At 42.6% G+C, this 22,530-nt stretch overlaps 1 protein-coding gene across 2 annotated transcripts in view; it reads right to left on the bottom strand.

Annotated features, from left to right (window-relative positions):
• Nucleotides 1-14,477: 14,477 nt before the first annotated feature.
• Nucleotides 14,478-22,530, bottom strand: part of GATA3 (GATA binding protein 3) — a 28,477-nt gene continuing 20,424 nt past the window's right edge. For both annotated transcript variants that reach the window (XM_061468578.1, XM_061468579.1), the window contains 2 exons: nucleotides 22,353-22,478; nucleotides 14,478-16,216 (listed from right to left, as the gene is read on the bottom strand). In XM_061468578.1, coding sequence (XP_061324562.1) covers nucleotides 15,932-16,216; nucleotides 22,353-22,478 — 411 coding nt within the window. In that variant the 3' untranslated portion in view covers nucleotides 14,478-15,931. The remainder of the gene's footprint in view (nucleotides 16,217-22,352; nucleotides 22,479-22,530) is intronic.

Genomic DNA, 22,530 nt, shown 5'->3' with positions numbered 1-22,530 from the left:
CCTTGGAGGAGTGAAAACGAAAATGTGAACGCACTTTCCAAAACCTCAGCATAGTTTTGGTGCAAGGGTGGGGAAGGCAAAGCTGTACTTTCGTTTGCATTGCCCATCCACACAAAGTTCAGCCTTTTCTCTGTTTTTTTGCGCCACAGTGCCTGATTACCTCCTGTAAAATGTCCCATTTTGGGCTTGGAACGTGTCGTTTATCCATAGGAACAAAAAAAAAACATCATTTCTGAGCCAAAGTTACCTGTTTGTTGGCAGTGGCTGTGTTCTTGACCACTTCACAAGGACAGATAACTCCAGCAGTGGTGCAGAATTGCCTGCCACAGTTTGAGGAGGAAACACCCCAAGAATCTCATGTTTTCTCCTTGCTTGGAAAACTGATGGTCCTGATATCTCCAGTCAGGTCACATAAAAACCTGCATTCATTTCATGGCAATAGCTTTTTCCCCTCAGCACTGTGTGGCAATGCTTAATTAACAAATGCTTAGACCTGAGGAAAGACATGAAAGATTAGAGATGTTTGAGGTGTATCACCAGAAGTATTTTCAAAGAGGTCACCAGTGGTGATTCACTTCAGTGAATTACTGCATTTTCCAGCAGCGTGGCCAAGCATAATAAGTGTGGAGGGGGAAAAAAGCTTCCAAGAGTCAAAGCAAAGCAAAATGGGAAGCTTGAAGGTTTTCATTTGGTTTTAATGAAGCAAACACCCCCAAAAAAATGAATCATTTGAGTCAGCCCAAAACATTTTCTTCATCTGAAAGTGAAATGCTGAGTATCATTTGGAACTCATTTAAAACCTTTCTTATCTTCCTTACATGTCTAGATTAGGTCAATCCTTCAAAGAAAATGTCATTTGGAAACAAAAAATACTAAATGTTTCAGTTTAAAAGACATCAAATCAAATTGTTATTTCCATAAAGAAAACATTTTACCCTAAAAATACCTACATGTTATGATTTTAAAATACTTCTGTTATTTATTTTGGTCACAAATTTCTACAGCAAATTCAACCAGTGAATTTGGACCCTGGTATATCTGTGTTATTCATTAAAAATATATTCATTCCCCTCCACATCATTCAGTACCAAATGCTAATTCCTCATTACCAAAAGCTGAATTATTCTGTAAGCATGAGACAAGACATTGTTCCAAACCATCACTAGTGCTCTGGTAAAAATACCCAGCAAGTAACAGGCTCCATATCAAACCAGGCCATAACAAGAGTGAGTTTTGTAGCCATTATCCTTGGGAAGGGGCTCACAGACCACATAATGTCCCCAGGCAGAAATTCAGGATCACCGCTGAGCTTGTATGGATCTACAGTGATGTTTGCACACTGAAAAGCTGGTCAAGTGTCAAGAAAAAGGCTACAGCTCAAGACCCTCATTTTCCCTAGTGGTCCTTATAGCAAAAAGTTGGGAAATGTTACAAAAATCACTCCTCCCATGGCCATTTGGACATTTCCCCTAATAGAAGCAGCTCTCAGCTTAGTACCTGGGTATTTGCCTGCCTGAAGGGGTGGTGGTGGGTAGGGGAAATATTGGACTTTGGGGTTTTTTTAACATTTTCTTTAAATCTTGGCGTCAAATTAGACCTGTCCCACTTAGGAATATATGCTATTAAAAACAGATTCGTTTTTCATAGAAAATGCTGTTACTCTAAATGTGCTGCCCAAGAGCAGGTTTATTCTTACTACATGCTTTGGAGTACTTTTGTCTGAATGGCCACGTGTGTGTCATGTTGGATGCTGGATATTTTGCCCCTAGGGTAAAGGGGCACAACCCACGTATTTATGCATGTGCTGAAGCACAGTTACCCTGACCACCCTATCAGCCTATCATCTCGTTATCAGCACCTCCATCTGCCTGTATATTTTATCTCATCCTTCTCCATTTATTTATATTGCTATGATATCTGAGATCCTGCCTACACTCAGCTGCCAGCATCTAGAGCTCGTGTGCTGCACAGGAGGCGAAGGCATGAGGAGCGGATTCAAGGCTCAGCCTGGCCAGACAGTTGTATAACGCAGGCAAATCCGAAGTAATGTCTTGCCTCCACAGAGTGCAAAATCAGTGTGGGTTTGCCTTTTTGTTTTCTTGGCTGAGGGGTTGTTTTTCTGCCAGGTGATTATGCGGGGAGGTGCAAAAAGGTATTCAGCTCACTTCCAAACGAGCCCAAATTCACCCAGGCGGTGTCAGAGAGATTTAGGGGAAAAAAAAAAAACAACAAAATTTGCTTCATTTTTTTGGCTTTTCTGACATTGTTTTTCAAACATTCATTCCCCAGCCGCTTGCTTTGCTCGTTTCTGAGTGTTAAACACAGGGAGGCAACCTCTAATTGTGGTTTTCCTGAGGGTGCTGAAACATTTAAAACGCGCACAGGCTCGAGGTCAGTGTCCTGGAAGTGTCAGCTTTCTCCCTCAGAGGAAGCCCGGTGTGAGTGGTACCTCGTGAATCACTCTCCCAAGGCTGTATACCTGAGAGTCTGCCTGAAGGAGGGCAGAAACGTGGCTCGAATGCTATTTATCACCTCTGTCTTTCAACAGCGCCAGCAGAGTCATCCAGCATCTGCGGCAATGCTGAGAGACTCCCATCCATGTTTGCTAGGAAGGTCACCCAGAGGTAACTGAGCACTGCTGCAGTTAACCATTTCCCTTGATCCCCCCTTAAACCAAACCCGGGGCACATCACGGGTATGTTCCATGGGAGTTATTTTCTTCTGTATCTCTAGAAATGGGATATAAATGCAACATGATAAAATGATTCCTGTGGGTCTCTGCTGGGGTTCTTATAGGATGAACCCTCAGTTCCAGGTCCCTATTAGCAAAAATATGGCATGAAATGGCAATGTCAGCACTGTTTTTATTACAACATGTTCGATTCATGCTGTATCTTACTTTTGAGACCCAGATGGCCTTACAAATGTCAGTGAGTTATGCCCCGTGGCAAGTAGGTGGAGCTATTATTAGCAGTAGATCAAACATAACTAAGATATTAGATTGGGATTTACACCCCTACATTCATGGATTATAGGGGAGCAGCTGAAGGACTTGTGAAAATACAAAACTTTGGCTCATCTAAACCCACTCCTATTCCCCCACCAGTACCCGATGCCTCAGAAGAATCCAATGCATCATCATGCCTTAGCAGCCTTCCATACATCTGTTCTAGCAGACTAAAACAATGCTCAACCCATAAATGCACCAAGATACCCTTCAGGATGGAAGGGAAAGGAGAGAGGAGAGGAGAGGAGAGGAGAGGAGAGGAGAGGAGAGGAGAGGAGAGGAGAGGAGAGGAGAGACAAACTCTTACCTCCTCTACTTGTTAGTGACCTTCAGGCAAGACAGCCTCAGAGATCTTTACACCAAAAGTCCTATGGGAAGTAGTACAATCATTTCATACCTGAACTGATAACTACGTAGTTAAAGCCTTTAGATTTATATGCCCAGTCAAGAAGTCCAGCTTTTCGCTCTCTGTGCTTGTGTGTAAATACATGCTGTTTTTACACAGCATCATTATTGCTGTCCATCGTTCTGACTGGACAGAAATGTGCAATCTTCTCATTCATGGCTGCTGATCAATATGTCACTCTCAGATAAAATAAAGCTTTTCTTACACCAGATATCTCTATAGGGTCTCTAAAGAGAGCAACAAAATGTCACCATCCCCATTAATGGTGGGATTTCTGAAGTCAGGCTGTGTTGGCCTGGGCTTGATTTTTGATCACAAATAGAGAATATTAAGCCCAAGAATGATCTGAAAATATATATGTATGTGTATATATATATATATATATATATATATATACACGCTTTGCTAGAATAAGAAGAGGGGTTCTGATCAGAAACTGAATAAAAATTTAAGGAGAGTTAACATTCATTTTTAATTTTGCACCTTTTTTTTTAATTAACTATAAGTCAAGGCAAAATATTGTGTTCAACTTGACCCTCTAATTTTTACATTCATTTGCCTTATTAATTTCTTTTTCTCATTTCTATTATTTCTTAAGGTAAGTCAGATTTTCATGAAGAATGACTTTTTTTGAAATGGAAAATCGTTTTGCTTCAGAAACATGAAAGCAAATACATTTCCAAAAGAGAAACATTTTGCAAATGTGGAAATTAAACATCTGGGGACTAATTTCGCCACAGCTTTTTCAGTCAAGTTCAAGCTCAGTTTTTGCAATGAGTCTCCATCCCTTTCTCATGCTATATTTAAGAAAATCTAACTCAAAAATATACCCTGCTGCAGGGAGACTGCAAACTTGTTTGCTCCACCAAGATCTCAGCTCCTGTGAGAAGAAACCAAAGCAGTGTCGCAATCTAACACCATCTTTGGTAGCCAGAGTTATTTTTCATGTCATTATTCTTATCTGTTTAAGATTGGCAGCTGAAGCAACCCAATGAGTCAACATCCATGCTTTGTGGGGTGGCATGCTTGTAGGTTTAGATCTATCAGGACTTTATCCTCAGAGAACTGTATTCCTCAGAGCATCGCTTAGCTCCCTCCATGGCAAAGTACTGTAATATTAGGTAGGTGTTTTGCAAAGGGGGTTTGGCTTCTCTGAGGTCACTCCAATTAGGATTTAGATGGGGTCTGTACCATTATGGTGGCCATTTTATTATTTTCTTTTAACTTAGGAGGTTTTAACATCACACTCAGACTCATTTTGTTATTCTTGCATAGAGAAGGAGATATACCTTGCATCTCAAATGCTTTCACAGTTTTTGATGACATGAGGCTACTTACCCTCAGTTTTCAGATGTACAAAAAGATGAGAACCTAACAATTTACAGAAATAGGCATTGAAGCCTAAACCTCACTTCCACCATCCCAGGTAAAGTCCTGAAAGCTAATTTGGGTAAGGTAAAAAATAAATATAATTAGTTAAGATTCACGTCATAGATTTGTGTTCATGTAACCATAAATTTGTGATGGGTTAAATGCACAAATTAAAATAAGACTCAGGAGTCTGGACTTGATTTTAATGCTTTAACAGTGAAATAACACCCCCTTAAGATGTGTGAAGCATTAATTTTATGTAGCTGAGAATCAAAGTATTTATGTGTTTGTTTATTTACTTATACAATGACATTTCAAGCTCCTTTAACTTCATTGCTGTGTCTGGGTGCCCTCCAAATACATGCTCAGATGTTAGATAAGATAAATATTAAAATAATTTGTGTCTATAATTATTGCTGCTGCTGCCAGAAGCCCTTTTGATACCACGTCTAAGACCAAAAAGAAAACCTAATTCATGCAAATTAGTAGATCATAATAAAGCTAAGGAAGAATCACCGCAGCACCGAGTGCAACACTGGTATAAAAATGAAGATGCCCAAATCTGGAAAGGTTTGACCCTCAGGCTTTGCTGGGATGTCATTTTAGGAGGAGGTTTTAGGTGAGGAGCGATGCAGGTCTCCTTCCTACTCTACCTACTGTATTCCCTGGAAAATTCCTTGCTAGCAAGTAGTGCCAGGCCAATTCCAAACCAACCACAGAATCCTCTGTGCAAAAGTCAAAGGCCAGCAAAATCACCATTGCCTTACATTAATAAGTTCTTCACCGATTTTGCTCTAATGACTGAGGTGGGACTTAACCTCTCCTTCCTCCAGGTACTGGCAAAGCCCATAGCTAGAGTAGAGCTACTCAGTGGAAAGAAATAGGCAGTCCCGGGATGTGGATGACGTCTTAAAATTACTGTCTAAAATATGTATAAGATTCAAAGAAGTGCCTTTTCCTCTCCACTTATTGTTGAGAAACTCCAGACAACTACCTGCAAGTAAACCTTTTCTCTGTAATGTCCAAAGTTGCCTGGGAAGAGCCCCAAGCCTGAAGATGCGTGATAGTTGACTAGATATACCTGAAAAAGGCCATTTCTCCAGCTGAATATTTAGCCTAATCTAAGGACCTAAGTCTAAGCATGAGGAGGTAGAGAAACATGGAAAATGAGCCAGGTAACACAGCAGGCACAGTCAGAAACCTGTCATAAGAGACCTCAGGGGGAAAATTCAGTTATTTTCTGAGTCGACAGCGAGTCATTGGCCAGCTCCCACAAACACTGATGCAGGCTTATAGATCAGAGGACTCTAAATGAATGTCATTATTCAGAAACAGGAGCACTGTTCCTGGATATTTGCTATAATGAAGGTCTGAACACAGATGTTCCTATTTCACTCATCTCAACTGATGGGTATAATCCAGAACATAACTTCATTCTTTGGTTTCATTCCAGCCTTAGTTTCACAGCTCTAACACCACCAAAATCAATCACGCTGATGTACTTGAGGGCAGAGATGGACTTTTCCTGACCACCTAAAAAAGTAAAGGACCCAGCCCAAGTGCTGACCCCAGTCCACTATAAATATGATGAAATTCTGCCTTCCGTAGTTATAAGGAGATATAAATGATACCGGTATGAGAACAGCAGTGCCAGAGAAGGATCAGGCAACCTCTTCCTTATCTCTTTTTTCATTGCCCAAGGACACGTGCTGTGAACATTTCAGAGGAAGACTACCACCATCGTAACTACCCCTCACTGAATATCAGCTGAGTGTGGTCAAGATTACACCCTGTGCCTGAATCTGCTCTTGGGAGTTTCTTTTGAAAAGGCCCACACTCCAGGACAGGCAATGGCATGTATTGATCACCTCTGACAGCTTGTCTGCTCCTTTGAGGACCAAGAACAGCTGACAGGACAGGAAATCCAACATCTGACCCTTGTTCAGGGCTGACTGATCCAAAGCTGACAAATGAGGCATGAGGCTTTCTATAGCACCAGTGGCTCTCTCAAGGGAGAGGAAAGGGCCTTTTCAGAAGCAACGTCTTCCAGAAGATCAGGATCAGAGTTGATTCCTATTTCTGAATCGGGTGCTGTATCAACTGAATCAATCTTGCTGCACTTACTGCTGCAAGTTGCCTCTGCTTTGCTGAATGCAAAGAAGAGAGTCAGCAAATCATTATTTGAGCAAAGGCTAGAGGTCATGGAAAAGTCTTAAGGATGGAGTACAGAAGAGAGGGGAATGGTCTCAGAAATGAACGAGCAGACACATACATATCTTTTCTGAAATGAGATCATACATTTTTATACAAAGGCAAAGTTTGGCTTTGGCTTAGCAGAAGGGATGCTAAATAAACTATGTTGCAGGTCAATCTGAAGAATGACATTTCTGGGTGCTTATCCACCTGATATACACTGATTTGCTGAGATGTCTTAGAGCACATGCAGGCCTGTGAGTCTATCTTACATATCTCTGCTCCTGACACATTACTGCAGCTAGTGTGGACACAAATGTCCCTAAACCCAAGAGCCGTAAAGGGGCACATCCCCCATTTAGGTAATGCAGTTCCTGAGCCACAGTCAGTCCCAAGCTGAAAAAAAAAGTATCATCATCTAAAATATGTTACAGAACTACCTAAACACACCTAGAAATCTTTGTGATTATCCTGCAACAGCAGGAATATGTTTATCTGGATTGATCTTAGCCCAGGCACTTATCAAAATCAATAAACTCCTATAGTTATGGTAGATGTTTTCCTTTCCATGCCCCTGGGTTCTCATTGACTACAGACTTCCCAATGCCTTAAAGGAAAAATGGCTTACATTTCTAACCGAGCAGATTTATGGCAGAGAAGGGAGAAAATTTGGGTATCCAGTGGTCTGAAGGGAGAACTTTGTCAAAGGAACCCAGCAATTTCTGGGAGTGAGAGGAGAATGAGACTATTTATTTTAGCAGCACTGGGATGAATGCCTGATCCTCAAAGTCTGAAGGCAGTTTTGAGTTGAAGGGTTATTCACTCTACATCCACAGTAAAGATGCATGACATCACGTCAGAAATGTGGATCAAGTAGACCAGAGGGAATGGAAAGAAAATTTGGTGAAAACATAGGATTTCCTCATCTCTCCAAGCATCATAAATCATGTCTGAGCTGCCAACACACACTGTGCTGATCCATCATACTCAAGTAAAGCAAGCACTCAAGTGCTTGACCAACCTGAGGTCTTCAAGAAGGCAGGAGGCATGAAGATACCATTTGAAGGCTTGGAAAGCTGGTCTCCCAACTTAATTCTCCCCCTCCAAAATACAAACAAACCCAGAGACCAGCTACTTCCCCTTAAACAGGGCAGGAGCGGTTTGAGCAGATTTCCTCTGCACCATGAAGGAGAGAAACCTGAGACACGCTGCTAAAGCCAGAAGCCAAGAAAAACATGGGTGTTGATCACTATTAGGACAAGAGCAGAGAGGAGGAACACTCTGAAACACCAACTCAGGGCAAAGATGATGAATTTGATGCTCGGGGTTTGTGTGATAAAGCTTCAAGGCAATCTGCCAATGAAGTGATACGGAGACGTGTCCTTACCAGAGCCTGCACATAGCTTTTACATGCAAAAGGACAACTCTGTAAAGCAAACTTCACAGCTGTTCCTGTGTGACATCCATGAAGTACTGATGCATACACAATAGGAACAGATAGATGTCATCAAATCCATAGGCTTCCACCTTCCTCTCCCATGACCTTTTCGGTAAAGGTCTACTAAATAAAACAAGGTTGACAGGCCCATCTCCAAGCATAACTCTTTTTTGTTCTTCAGGATTTTATAGAAAAGACACTCTATGGAAATTAATAGACAGCAATATCCCTATTATACATATATATATGCATATTACTATATATGGTACAGGCAGTATGAAAACTCCTATAGAAAGGTTATCAGTACCTGACAAACTTTATCGGGTTTTCATAAAGGAAAACATCCTGCCTGCTATTAATGGAAAGACCCTGGGTTGACTGTTCAGAAATCCATCATAGGGTCAGTCTCTCCTTCCTCATTTTTGGCTTTCCCATGGGTCCTGTTCAGTTCTTACTCAAGGATCCTCCTCTCCCCAGGCTCAGCAGATTTTTATATTCACCACCACTTCCTGTCCCATACTGGTACTTTTAAAAGAAGTCTATTATGAAGCAGCTGCAATCAAGGATCACAGTTCAGGACCTGTGTCTATTCATTGCTGTTTCCTCAGAGTCCCTAAATATAGTTTTAGATTTATCACAGAATCTATAAATCTGCTCCAGTGCAACTCCACAGGAAGTAAATTCATCAGTGATCATCTCTGCATGCATGCAGAAAAGGGATGACCTTCTGCAACTAGCTTGAGGTTTTGCAGGTGAGAAAACTTCACCTCTTACGCAGAGGGCACCTCTGGTCTCCCTGGCCATGGGCAATCTTGGTACATGGGGAAAGAAACCAAGAGTCTCAAGAAGCCAAGAGTCATAGAATCATAGAATGGTTTGGGTTGGAAGGGACCTTAAAGCTCATCCAGTTCCAACCCCTGCCACGGGCAGGGACCCCTTCCACTGGAGCAGCTTGCTCCAAGCCCCTGTGTCCAACCTGCCCTTGAGCACTGCCAGGGATGGGGCAGCCACAGCTTCTCTGGGCACCCTGTGCCAGCGCCTCAGCACCCTCACAGGGAAGAGCTTATGCCTTATATCTAATCTAAGTCTACCCTCTTTCAGTTTAAAGCCACTGGCCCTTGTCTCATCCCTATTGGCCCTTGCAAAAAGTCCCTCTCCAGCTTTTTTTTAGGCCTCTTTACATATTTTACAGCTCTCAGGTCTCCCCTTAAGGAGCCTTCTCTTCTCCAGGCTGAACAAGCCCAGCTCCCAACAAGCCCATCGTCATAGGTGCTCCAGCCCTTGGAGCATCTTTGTGGCCCTCAACCACCATTCACAGAAGTTCGTATTGCTTTCATGAACCCTAATCCTGGTTTCTTCTGACTTCTTAATTATTCATAATGATTGCAGCTGAGAAAGGAATCTCTTCTGTGGCTGGTGAATATGAGGGGAGACTGTAATTAAAAGCAGAATTGAAGCTGAAGGATTGTGTCCTGACCTGAACCTGTGGACAGCAGTGCTCCCTGCAGCCACTGGGACCACCCCAATCTACACAGTGGTTGATTTGTGTCTTAGCAAGAAAAGAGTTATCCAGTCAAGTAGTGTAAGAAGATTACTGTGGTTCTAACATAGAAATAGTTATGTGAATGATTGCACTATAATATTGCAATAGAGTATTAATTGGGAACTAAAACAGTTCATGGGCTAAGCCTAAATACTCATGCAGAGGTTTAATTTTCCATGTTAACATGAACACCAGCCTGTGAGGCTCACGAACAAGCTTCCCCTGAGCATTTCAGTCACTTCTGTCTTCCCAAAGGACAAGTTTGCATGAATTATTTCAGTGCCTCTGGAGTTGACAGTAACCGAGAGTGGAAATGTAAAAGGACAGGTTAAATAACCAGGTGTTTTGTACCTTGAGAGAAAAAAAAATGAGTTTAGCTTCAGGTCAAAGCCTTAATTTAAACTTATAACAAGGGAAATATGCTTCTAAGATAGAGTGCTCCAACATCCACCCGGGAGTCTGCATAGCCTCAAGGAATTGTGTGAAGCAGGTATAAATTTGCTGTACATTTGTGTTGTGCGTCGCTTTCCATAGAGCTGTAGCTTAGATATATCCACACAGGTGCACACAGAACATCATACAACCAGCAAAGACAGACGGGTGACAACAGGCGCCCTCCAGTTCTCTGGGTGTAGACATACTCACACATAGGCTTGACACACGTCATGTTTCCTTTGTTGACAAGGTAGAGTCCGTGCCACCAATGAGCACCTGTCTGTACCTGCACATGTATATCTTTATGGAGGAATGAACCCAAAAGAATGCATTAAGAAAACAGCATGAAGATTAGAAAATCAACCACTGAAATGTTAGGAAACACAGGATTGAATTATTCACCCTTCCTCCACCTCCACTCCTCCTTCTGCACAGGACAATCACACCAAGTATTTTTCCTTTGCATCATTGAGGACACAGGGAGGATGTTGACCTTCATGAGCAGTGGACCTGTATTCTGCTCACTCCTCAAGCCTTCTTTCCTGCAGACCTGCTGAAGCTGGTGGGTTTTCCATGGTGCTCATCCAAGCACTTCACAAGTGACGGATTTATCTGCCCAACACATCTTTGAGGAGAGAAGGAGTTACTGTCTGCTCTCGAGATTTGGGGATGGGAGGAGGTGGAAGAAATGAAGCACTGGATTTGCAGTATTTTTAATATTTACTGTATTCTGCAGGATTAATACAAGCATGAGATCCTTTGGCTTAAGAAACCACTGAACATTTCTGCAAAGCAAACTTTAGTGTGTGCAATTAGGCATCACCAAAAGGGATGATCACATTATCAGTGGCTGTCCTCATGTGAGTTTCCCAATGCCACATAGAAGATCTAAGAAAGAGGAAAGGTTAAATTTGACATTTTTAAGGCTTCATTTACAGGGTTCCTTCCATAAGAACTTCTGGTCTGTTGTCCCAAACACCTCCCAAACTCTGCAAGAAACAAGACAGGTTCATCCCCTCTAGTCCCATCATCACCCACCCGGGCTCTTCCCCAGACGACAACCAGTCCTGAGTGGATCAGAAGTCTCAGTGACCAAAATGGAGCAGGAAAACATGTGTTTTACAGTGATGTGTGCACTAACAATAGGGGTGATACTGGGGGGAACAAGCAATCCGTGCTGAGGACACAAAGGACATATTTTGAGGGGTTGCTTCAGGGTAATTTTAGCCTGGCTCTTTGGCCTGAGCTCCCATTAGTGCGGTAGCATGTTAGGTGGGGTTACAAGGAAACCACACGTCATCAGCCAAGGTAAAATTTCATCACCCTAAGGTGGAACTACTGGGAAATCACTTCAAAAACACACTGCTAATCTGAACCTAAATACAAGTTTCGATGCTTCCTAAAACAATTCACAAGTCAAATGCACACAAGAAAAATCAGACTGTAAAAAACATTTCTCACTTCTTCCACCTTGAAGCATGGAGCTTGGTTATCTTCAGTATCTCATGTATGTCTTGTGTACTGACACAAGACCGATGCAGCTGAAAAGTAAACTAAGGCAGATAAATCAAGGTGATAACACTGAAATTAATTGGGAGGTCTCGATTCAAGTCTTACTGCGTTACTCATCGGGAGTCTTTCCACTAATGCCAGTGGACTTTTGCTTGGATCATGAGTAGAATGCAGTTACCACCGTCACACCAGCACAGCAGCTATTACTCAAACTCCCAGAAGGCATTTTGCCTGCAAAAAGACCACAAGATTTGACCCCACTAATGATTTCCATGGTGTTTTCTTCATAATATAGATTACCAAAGTAGAGCTGTGACTCAGAGGGCTTTCCTGCTCCAGCCTGCCTACCATCAGCTCTTCCCTGCAGTTTCAGAAGTGAAGAAAGGAGGAGTAGCCATTCACAAGTTGTTTGCCTAGAAGCAGCAGCTCTCTGCCTTTTCTCTAAACCAGACTTTTCTCAGGTGTTAAAGGGAAGGAAGTAAACAAAGCAAAGCAAATAATAAAACACCAGAACAAAACCAACCAAAAACCAAAGCCCTTCAACACATTAAAAATATAGAATATCTACTCTCGAAGAAAAGAAAAAGAAGACGTAACTGAGAAACTGGTAGACTCATGTTAATTTTGCCTCTTGGCCAGTAATCAAGGGTACATGGTGTGAGCTCCTATTCATCCTGCTCCTGACATCAGTACATAAGATAAATGATGTAAGAACTCTCTAGACAAACTGTGCGTGTTTCTTAGAGTATATGCAGACACAGCGTCTCCATTTGTGTCCTTTTCAGGATGCTCATTATCTGAGCTCCTGCATCATCTCACTCAATATCCCTAAGACCTATGAAACAACATCAGAAGGAAACTGCAAGAAGGTGTTTTTGGGTTTTAGGAAGAAGTTAGAGCAAGAAACTCAGGAGCCAGTTCCCTCTAAAGCAAACTGAAAGATAAAAACACAATAATAGATGAGCACACCACTGCGAATACTGGAATCAGTATCTTAGTCCAACTGCAAACTGTTGATGAGCAAAAGGAAGGAAAGGTTGTAGCATCACGAATTAAAAAATAATAATCTCTCAAGCTTAATAGCAAAGATGATTATTTCCTTTGATTTGTCAGACTAAGTGGAAATAGCTTTACAGTTTGCAGATGATTAATTAGGAGCCAACAAGATCTCCATTTGCATCTCAGTAATTCTTCGCTCTGTTTTATTTCGACATGTGGTCTTTATGCTTAAAATACTCATTGAGTAAGCAGAAAGGTGATTAACATAATATTTTAAATGTGTGCTATTTGTTCTGACTTTTTTTACATGTTTTTTATCAACAGAGAAGAAAGGAAAGAATATACAACATTACAAAACAATCACTGTCTGTTCCGCTTACAACTGCTAAATCCTCCTTTATCGTAGACATAGTTTAACAGCTCATTGTTAATGAACTGGGTTCATTTTGAAACAGGGGAAGAGAAGCACAGATAAATGTCAATACTCTTCCCCTTCTCCTCCATTCCAAAATCAAATTACTATTTGGCCTCTGTATAATCATCCTGAAAGTTTTGACGTGGTCTTCCTTATGTTATGAAACATCCTTACTCATGTGAGCCATCCTGCAGAAGAAGATTAGACCAGGCCAGTGTTAACCCTCTCCAGTTATCACCTCAGGGAAAGTGGGTTCAAAATAGCATCTGACACATGCGGTGATATTTTTTCTATCCACCTGGCACAGAAACACAGGAGTACACATATTTCTGGGTGAAAGAACTCAGTTATTTCATTCCATAGCTAAATAAGCAAATAAATAAATAAGTCATTTGCAAGTCATGTCCATTGAGGTCTTTATGTTGTTTGGGGGGTTTTAAGCATTTTCTCACAGCTGTGGCAACCTCTGTCTTATCACACCATGCTTAAATCTCCAAATGGAGCGGGGTGATAAGAAATTTAACCTTTCATTTGGAAAGTAAATGCCTAACCCTAATGATAGCATAAAGAATCTGAAAGAGTAAATGCTGAAGAGGAGGACCAATTATCTAAGGATTAAACCATCAGAAATCAAATTAAAAGAGCCAAACTTTGCTATCCACAATAATAATATTAATATAAATTGCATTATTTCAAATAAGATTCTTGCAGGAAGGGGCTGCCTGAGGGCCTTTGAAATTTGGGGAATTGACCTCTGTCTACCATCAAATCCAGCCTTTTGTCTCAGGTTCTGCCCATTCCTCCAAGCACAGAGATAGGGTCTGGACCACCCATCTTGGTTTCACATCAAGATCTCAACTGTAGACCACCAAATTATATCACTGAGTACCCAATGGGCAGAGCAGAAAGCGCTTTTCCAGTTCCTGTCCATAGTCTCAGGGTCTTTCCTAGTACTGCCCAAAACGTATCCAGGACCATAAGGACCCTGCCATATCTTTGTACTTATCCCAGTCCCAAATTGTCCTCAACGCAGGTTTGCCACCTTGGTAGCCATGGTTCACTGAAACCAAAAGGGACCCATTCCATGTGGGAGCCTCACATTAGATGCCAGCAGCAGCTGGGCTGAGATTCAAGGGACAGGGAGCACACACTGGACAGTGGGGTTACACTAACATGCAATCTATTTATTTGTGAGGGGTTTTTTCCTTCCTTTGTTCTGTGTTTTTTCTTATTCTCAAGCCACTACAAACACTGCTTTGGCTGTCAGCATGAGCACAGAGACGCACATTCCCATATCCATGGTAACTATGGAATAAATACCATCAAACCAACTTTAAAACAAAAAGAAGAATAATAATAAAGAAACATATTCCCTTTCCCCAAGCACAAAACACTTTTAAGTCAACAGAATTTAATCTAGTTTATTCTCAAAAAAAAAAAAAGGAAGAAAAATATGAAAACAAAAAAAAAACAAAAAAAAAAAAGCAGGTCTTATCACTAGCAGTAAATAAATTTGTACAACCATTCAGTCTGTATAATAGGATGAAATAAATCTACATCTTCCTTATTTTGGTGCGTTGAATTATACATACAAACAACAATTACAGGAACTTGTTCACAATGCATATAGACCTGGAGAATGGCTATCTGAAAACCCCTTGTTGGCAATGTCCGCATGGTAACACTGATTGCCTGACACCATTGGTACTTCCTATGTAAAAGGGCCCGTGGCCCAAAATGAATGATCTCCCTATAGGTTTTTATTGATTTAGTTATTTATTTCATTAGTTAGTTACTGCATCATCCAACAACCGTTCTAGCCAGCCCCCTCCCCCTTCCCCGGCAACCAAATGAAAAGAAACCAAACCAAAACCAACAAATAAAATCAAATCAAAGGAGAAGACATGACTGGCAGTTGGTCCATTTGTTCATAAGACCGCGTTTCCTCTTGGTCAGCATTGTTTGTTTGTCTGGTTTTTTCAATTGTCCTCCATTGCTCTTTATTTTTTTGTATGTTTTCCTTTAAAAAAAAAAAAAAGAAAAAAATCTCTCGAAGTCCTTCATGCCTTTTTCTTTGTCTTTACAGCTCTCCAGATGCAATAAAGTCTTCCTCAATGTACAGTATTTCTTACAATATAAGTTATATGCAATGTTCAGCGTTTTTTACTTTATTTTATTTCATATTATTCTTTTTTTTTTCACAGCACTAGAGATCCTGTCCAATAGGGAATGCAAGTTCTGAATGGCTTATTCACAAATGGGATCCAGATTCAGTGGGTAAGGATACATAGAAGCCATAATGAGTTCCTTTAAAAAGTGGCAAACATCATTTTTCTAAAACTTTTTTTTAATTTTTTCTCTCTTTTTTTCGTTTTTTTTTTTTCCTTTTTGGTTTTGTTTTTTTTTTTTTTTGTATTTTTTTCTGGGTTTTTTTAATTTTTTTTTTCTCTCTTACGCCTTCAAATAATCTTTTTTTTTTTTTTAATATTCCTATTTTTCCCCCTCCCATTTGATTCGGGACGTCAGACCCATAACCACACGCCTGCAAAAATGCAAGTATATAAAGTAAATCTCACTTTGAGACCGTAAGCATTCAGCAGGGGAGTCTCTTGCTAACCCATGGCAGTGACCATACTGGAAGGATGGTGAGGTCCGAAGGAGAGGCTGGATGGAGGATGCATCGGTGTCGGTGTAGTCAGCATGTGGCTGGAGTGACTGAAAGGTGAAATGTGGCTGATGGAGGACATGTGTCTGGAGAGGGCGGCGGGGTTAAAGGAGCTGCTCTTGGGAAAGTCTTCAAGGTTGTCATGGACCTTTTTGCACTTTTTGGATTTGCTAGACATTTTCCGGTTTCTGGTCTGAATTCCTTCTTTCTTCATAGTCAGGGGTCTGTTAATCTAAACAAAAACCAGTTATTTTTTTTTTGTGTGCTTCCATCCCTTTTCCCTGCATCACCAGGGGATTCATGTGCCCAGCACCACCCCAACAGCCAGCAGCCCCTCTCTTTCCTTTGTAAACCCCACGCACCGTGGCTACACAACTTCTCCCCCCCTAACCCAAAGTTCAGATCCCACCAGGAAATCCCAAGTTTGGTTGACGTCTTTGAAGACAAGGTGACAGAAAATTGCTGGCAGAGCCTCACTGGAGCAAAACATACCCGAAAATATTCAGCTGTCTCCACATTAGGTAAGTGCACCGTGTTTAGGGATTTAGTCATTATCACCTTGAGATATCCCCTGCAGACACCATCTCACCCCGAGGCTTCCTGACTGATCTAAAACCATTAGTGGCAATAGCTAGCTGCTGGGATTTCAGTGCTATGAGGGATCTCAGACTTTCACAGCGGCATTAAAGAGATGGGCAAACACAAAAGAGTTGTAAAGAGTTTCTCTATATTTTTTTTATCTTTTTTTGCTTTTTTTTTTTCTTTTTGTCTTATTTTCATCTTAATTTTCTTCTTTTGAAAGGTTTTGCTTCAACCATCTTTTCAGGTTTACATTAGCTGACCTGGTTCTATTTCTAAAGCCTTTCAGGTTCTTTGAGGGAGGTTGAAACACATATCTGTGCTGCCCAGCAAAGCGTTCTCTACTTGCATGCAGACGTATCTGTAAGAAAGCTAAGCATTCAATTCTCCTGCACGAATAGACACAGCAGCAATGGCCATCTGCACACATATCAGGGTTAGGAAACGGTAGCAAGGTCTGTTGTAACTCTTGTAAGAAACTCTTACTGCTGCATAGAGAGCCAGCATCACAACATGCACTAGCACAGGCGCCATGAAAGCCCCAAAGGCCACACTTGGAAGGGGCTTTATGCATCCAATATCCGAAAACAACCTAAAATATAAACATGAGGGTCTACATGAGACACTGTGTAGGTATTGCACTAGCTCCTCCGCAGAATTTCACCCACAGCAGAAGGCAGTAGAGCCCATCCATCACCCCAGGGCTGAACACTACTTTTCATACTAAAAGTGAGCACACAACAGTGCTGATGGATATTCTGCAAAGGGAGAAAAGGGAGAAAGAATGGATCTGCTATCCACCAGGAGCTACTCTCTCAGCCCCAGTGAAGGACAATGAAAAGATGTCCCTGTAAGAGTCCTGAGCAGTTCTTCACCCGTAAGATCTTAAATCAGCACAAGGGACAAAGCCCTCTCTTCTTCCAGATCACAGCAAAGTTTCACTTGTTGCTCATCAGCCACTACCTAATGCCTTTACCCGCTGCATGGGAATCATTCACGGATTTCTCTCACTGAGGAGACAAGGATACAATAGCTTCCTGCCGTATGTGGGGATGCAGGCACTGGGAAAGAAAGGACTGGGCTCATCTTCTCCAATTTAAGCATCCCAAAGTTTTTCATCCCCATCTGAATTAGTGACCTCAGGCTCTCTGTATCAGCAATGATGGGAAACTTCATCTTGTCCAAAAAATAGGCTTATTCCTCTACCTATGGATAAAGGGAACCAGAGGAAGCAGCCCTCCTTGCCAGCAGCTGAATGTAGGAAGGAGGAATCTGCCCATGCGCAGCCCAACAGCCCTGGGGCAGCAACAAGCAAAAGCCTCATATGTCATGGGCTTTAAATACGACCTCATCCTTCTCCCTGGCTTCCTGTCCTAGACAAGCAAATGGGGATACACATACAAGGAAAGCCCTTTGCTCCAGCTGTAGGGTTGGGATGGGAAATATATGCCTGGCCTGTTTTAAGCCAGAGAGCAGGGATATGCTGCCCACGTTCAGAGCTGGGAGGAAGCCCCAAGTGAGCCCCATCAGGCAGCAACGTTAGAGGAGACCTGGAAGTCCCAATCCCTGATGAACCCAGCTCAGATTTGGGTAGGCACACTTTAACCTCCCCAGCTCCCAGTGTGAATTCACATCATGACACGCAGACTCAAGAGCAGCTAGAATTGGTTTCTAAGGTGAAGCAGCAAAGGTGCAAGCTCAGGAGGTCGTGCTGGCTAAGTGACACCAGCCTGGTGCTGGGACTGGGGCTGTGCTGGCTCTTTGAGCACACACAGGGTCCTGACCCTGTGTTGCTTGGTGTTGTGACCTGCAGGACAGTGAGCACTTCCCCAAAGTGGCATCTCTCGTGTCTCACTCAAATGCTAAGAGCAGATTGGCCCAGACCATGATTTGATGGGAAACTTACGGATGGGAATACCAGTTTTGCCCAGGATGGTGGCAAAGCCATGGCCAGCACTTAGAGGCAGAAATGGCATCCAAGCTGTTAGCTGGACACATCATCCTGGTGTACGTGGTCTCACCCTCCTAGCAGGTACCTGACCCAAGTGCCAAGCAGATAAGGACTCAGATAAATGTCAGGAGTAAGACCAGCACAGTCACAGCAGCAAGCTGGAATATCTTCCAGTGACTTCAAAGGTCAGTCACAGTAGAATTAAAGTAGTCCCCAGAACATCAAAGCCGTGGCCTCGTCTCTGTTTCTGAGGTAGAGAAACAAGAGACCCAGAGGGAAGACCTTCTCCATGAAATCCATTGTGATAAAAATGACAAACACATGCTAAATTAAAATTAAACCAGCCCAGCACATGTATATGAAATTCATTAATTTCAGATGGAGCCAATTAATTATGGGCATGGATTATGCTCTTTGTTTTATCAAATGCAAAACACCAACTGCTCTGCTCTTGGGATGCACAGCCCTACTTTAGGATATTGTGAAAGAGGTCTTTTCTGAGGACTTGTACCAAAAACAACGGCAGCTCACTCATTCCTACGGGCCCAGGCCAGCCTGATGTGCACCTCCAACAAGGTTCCTTCCCCCATCCCTGAAGTGAGTGAAGGCTCATCCTGCTTCTAAGAAGGACTAAAACAACAACAATGAGAACCTCACATTCAACAGATCAAACCCAGGGGATAGTCTGATCTTGCTCTGACTGAAGACAATGGGATTTTGACATTGACCTCAATAAAGGCCTGTCATTGGTGCGGATTTATCCTTCAGACAAAGTCATTCCAATGTGGGGTTAATCTTCCAGACTGGCTGTATCAGAGAAAGCACTCTGGGATGCCACAGGCTGAAAGGCACTGTATCAACATGAAATATTAGTCATTGTTAATACTGGTGTTAATGGAGTTTGTTCTTGTTGGGAGAAACACCAGCAGCTTCACTAAATGCACCCCGAGACTATTATGATTGTTGCTTATATCGCACTGGCAAATGGGTTTGGTTAAGCTGTGGGAATCAACAGTAAAACAAACGGATAAAGTCCCATGAAAAAAAATAGCCCTGTAACAAAAAAATAGCCTTTTCACTGCAAATGTTCCCCTTGTGGACTTAAAAACTGGGTGAGTTTCACATTCAGATCAATCCATTAAAATACCGTAAAGATCTGAAGGCCCAAGAAAAATTCATTAAACCCAAAGAAAAAACAAAATGGGCAGAAGGAAGATAAAAAACAGCCATGAGTTTACTGTAATGTAGCCTGAAACAGGGTTAAACTATCTCGCAAGCATCTAAAGACCTTTCACTGTCATTGATGCAATACCTGTGCAGACACTCAGGTGTTTGGGATGGACAAGCTACACTGAGCATCTCTATTTCTGACACCTCTCCTGATGGAGAACCGATGCAGATAAGGTACATACAGAGATCAGAACCACAGCCTGCATAAAGGGGTCTTGCATTTGAACAGACCAGACCAATTTGCTCCAGCCAAGGAGCCTTGTTCATGTGCAACCACCAGACTTCCTCCCTGCCTGGAGTTGACTAAAGGATGACGCTGGTGCCATTCACCAGGCAGTTAGCTCAGATCCCTAGGTCCTGCCTCGCAACAGCCATAATGAGAAGGCACCCCCATGAGGCTATCCCAGCCTTACCACTGCTCACAAAAATCTTACTCCTGAAATATTTGGCTCCTGAAGCGTAATGTGGCCTTCAGAGTCACAACCTCTAAAGCAAGCTGGGCTGCAGAATAGTGTTCCAATGCCCTGCCATAATGGACCTAACTGAGATCACTAAGCATCATCTTAAAAAAGTAAAATCAAAGGATCTACCCACACACAGCCAGTCTTTAGTATCCTTGTCTAGTTATACTGTTCACACAGCATCTCAGTCCTCTAGGGGTTTCATTTAAGCAGGCCCCATTAATGGAGCTTCTCCTAAGGCAAGGTACTACTTGACTTTGCTAAGTAGCTATGCTGAGCTTTTAAGCAGCTGTCAGTGTATTTAATGAGTATGAAAACAATTCCAAAGTGCTCAAGGCCTGCCCCATGTCACAGATTTCACAGCTGGATCAGAGTTTCCCTAAACAGTGGGTCTAGGGGGTCAATTCAGGACAACTGGGATCACAGAGTTAGCATGAAAAAGAACAGGATGCGCTCTTGCAGCACATTTCTGGAGAACCTCAGCATCCAGACACCATTCTAGACACCTTAAAGGGGATTCTTCCAGTCAGATGTCTACAACGCAGGTAACACATCTGAACCCATCATCCTGCCACCTTGTACAGTTGTAGGGAGAAACTACACCTTCTTCAAGTGTAAAAGTCCTCTCATCCAAACAAGGGCACCTGCATCAGGTCCAACCTGGGAATAGCCTATCTTTTTCAAAGGGCTTTGCCAAGGTACAAGGGGAGCAGCCCAGGTATAGGTCTCCCTGTCTGTCTCCCAGTCTATATAAGTCCTACTACTGGTGGCTACAAGGCCAAAATGAAAACACAAGCACAGACTCCTCCAGTGAATCTGGCTGACCTTTCTCCCTTCTTGCCATGGAAATAGCAAACAGAATACTTTCTTGTGGTAGGCCCAGAGCTTTCACTCTGGGTCCACCCCCTTTGTTTGCAGTGACCACACTGAGAGTTTGATGACAAGCTTTGCTTGCTACATGGGACTCGAAACGTGCTGAGACGCCTGCTCGCTACAGGGTAAACACGTTTTCCTGTTTTCCAAGAGAGATGCCCCTCACAAAACAGGTGAAAATTAGCCTGGTAGGCAGTTGGGTTTTCTTTTTTTGTCCTACTTAATCCAAACTTGTTTACTCCTCACAGGAAACCAAAGAGCTTGAAATAACAAATGCAGCGGACTAAGACACCACAAGGGTTGGGTGCTCTGGGAAACCCAATCCGTCTTTGATGTGTTTGCATGGGTGGACAGAAGGGCAAAACATAGCCTGAGATTTCTAGGCCCAACATAAAGCAAATGACCACTAGGAAGAAAAAAATATAAGATCGATCAAAGCAAAGAAATTGAAAGTCTTCCCTTCTTCTGAAATACTAATTATTCTAATGCCACATGTGGAGTGAGAGTAACAGGAGTAGCCTTAAGACTCCTTTATTAGCAGTATTATTCAGTAGAAGAATTTTCAGATCTCTTTAGCTCCTTCCCTGGGGCACATATCCCTGGTTCCTGCAAGCTGGCTTTGCATGGAGACATTAGATTAAATCTGCCAGCCATTTCATTTCAGTTTTCCTTCCCTTCCATGACAGATGCTTTAAAATTCACATCACAGGTTGAGCAGACTCTGCAACCCACTAACTAAATGAAGTCCTTTTTGGTTTAGGAATCACTTGCGTCAACCAGGGCAAAACACAAGACCTAAATAAATCATCTTTGGGGACGGGCGGAGGGACGGGACAAAGGCAGCCGCAAACCCAAGAAAAATCTAAATAGTTGCTGGCACATTTTGCTTTTTTTCCAGAGTTGGTATTTGCTGGAGGAACCAAGCTATGCCTAGAAGGGGTATCAGCTTGCAGGACGGCGTGTTGTCTTTTCCAACACACTGAGCCCAATCAGCAGCGGATAATGTCTCTCTGTGTTGATCCACCCCTCCTTTCTTGGCTCAGGCATGGGAAAGCTCTAACATTACCCACGGACAGCCCTGTTTTATACCTCCCCTAGTCAGATCAGCTATGTTTGAGGGGATGCCGGCCCATCACTCCAACCCCTAATGTCCCCAGGGGGATAAAGGAGGCATCAGCACTACCTGCGACTGGAAAACCTTAAGTCAGGGACGAGTATGGTGCATCGAGCACCACAACTGAGGCCCCGTTATGGAGCGTTACAGTCACACTTACATTGTGCAGCTTGTAGTAGAGCCCGCAGGCGTTACAGACGGGATCGCCGTTGGCATTTCTCCTCCACAGGGTGGTAGTGGTGGTCTGACAGTTCGCGCAGGACGTGCCCGCCCTCCTGGCTGCAGACTGCGGGGAAGGAGGGGGAGAGAGAAGGGGAAGGGAAGAAGAGAAAAATACC

Source organism: Pezoporus flaviventris, unplaced genomic scaffold (assembly GCF_033815535.1).
Source record: "Pezoporus flaviventris isolate CSIRO_AGI_PZ_B2104156 unplaced genomic scaffold, CSIRO_AGI_Pfla_v1 ptg000049l, whole genome shotgun sequence".
Lineage (NCBI taxonomy): Eukaryota > Metazoa > Chordata > Aves > Psittaciformes > Psittacidae > Pezoporus > Pezoporus flaviventris.
The sequence above is the reverse complement of the archived record's forward strand: the minus strand, read 5'-3'. Positions and strand labels throughout refer to the sequence as shown.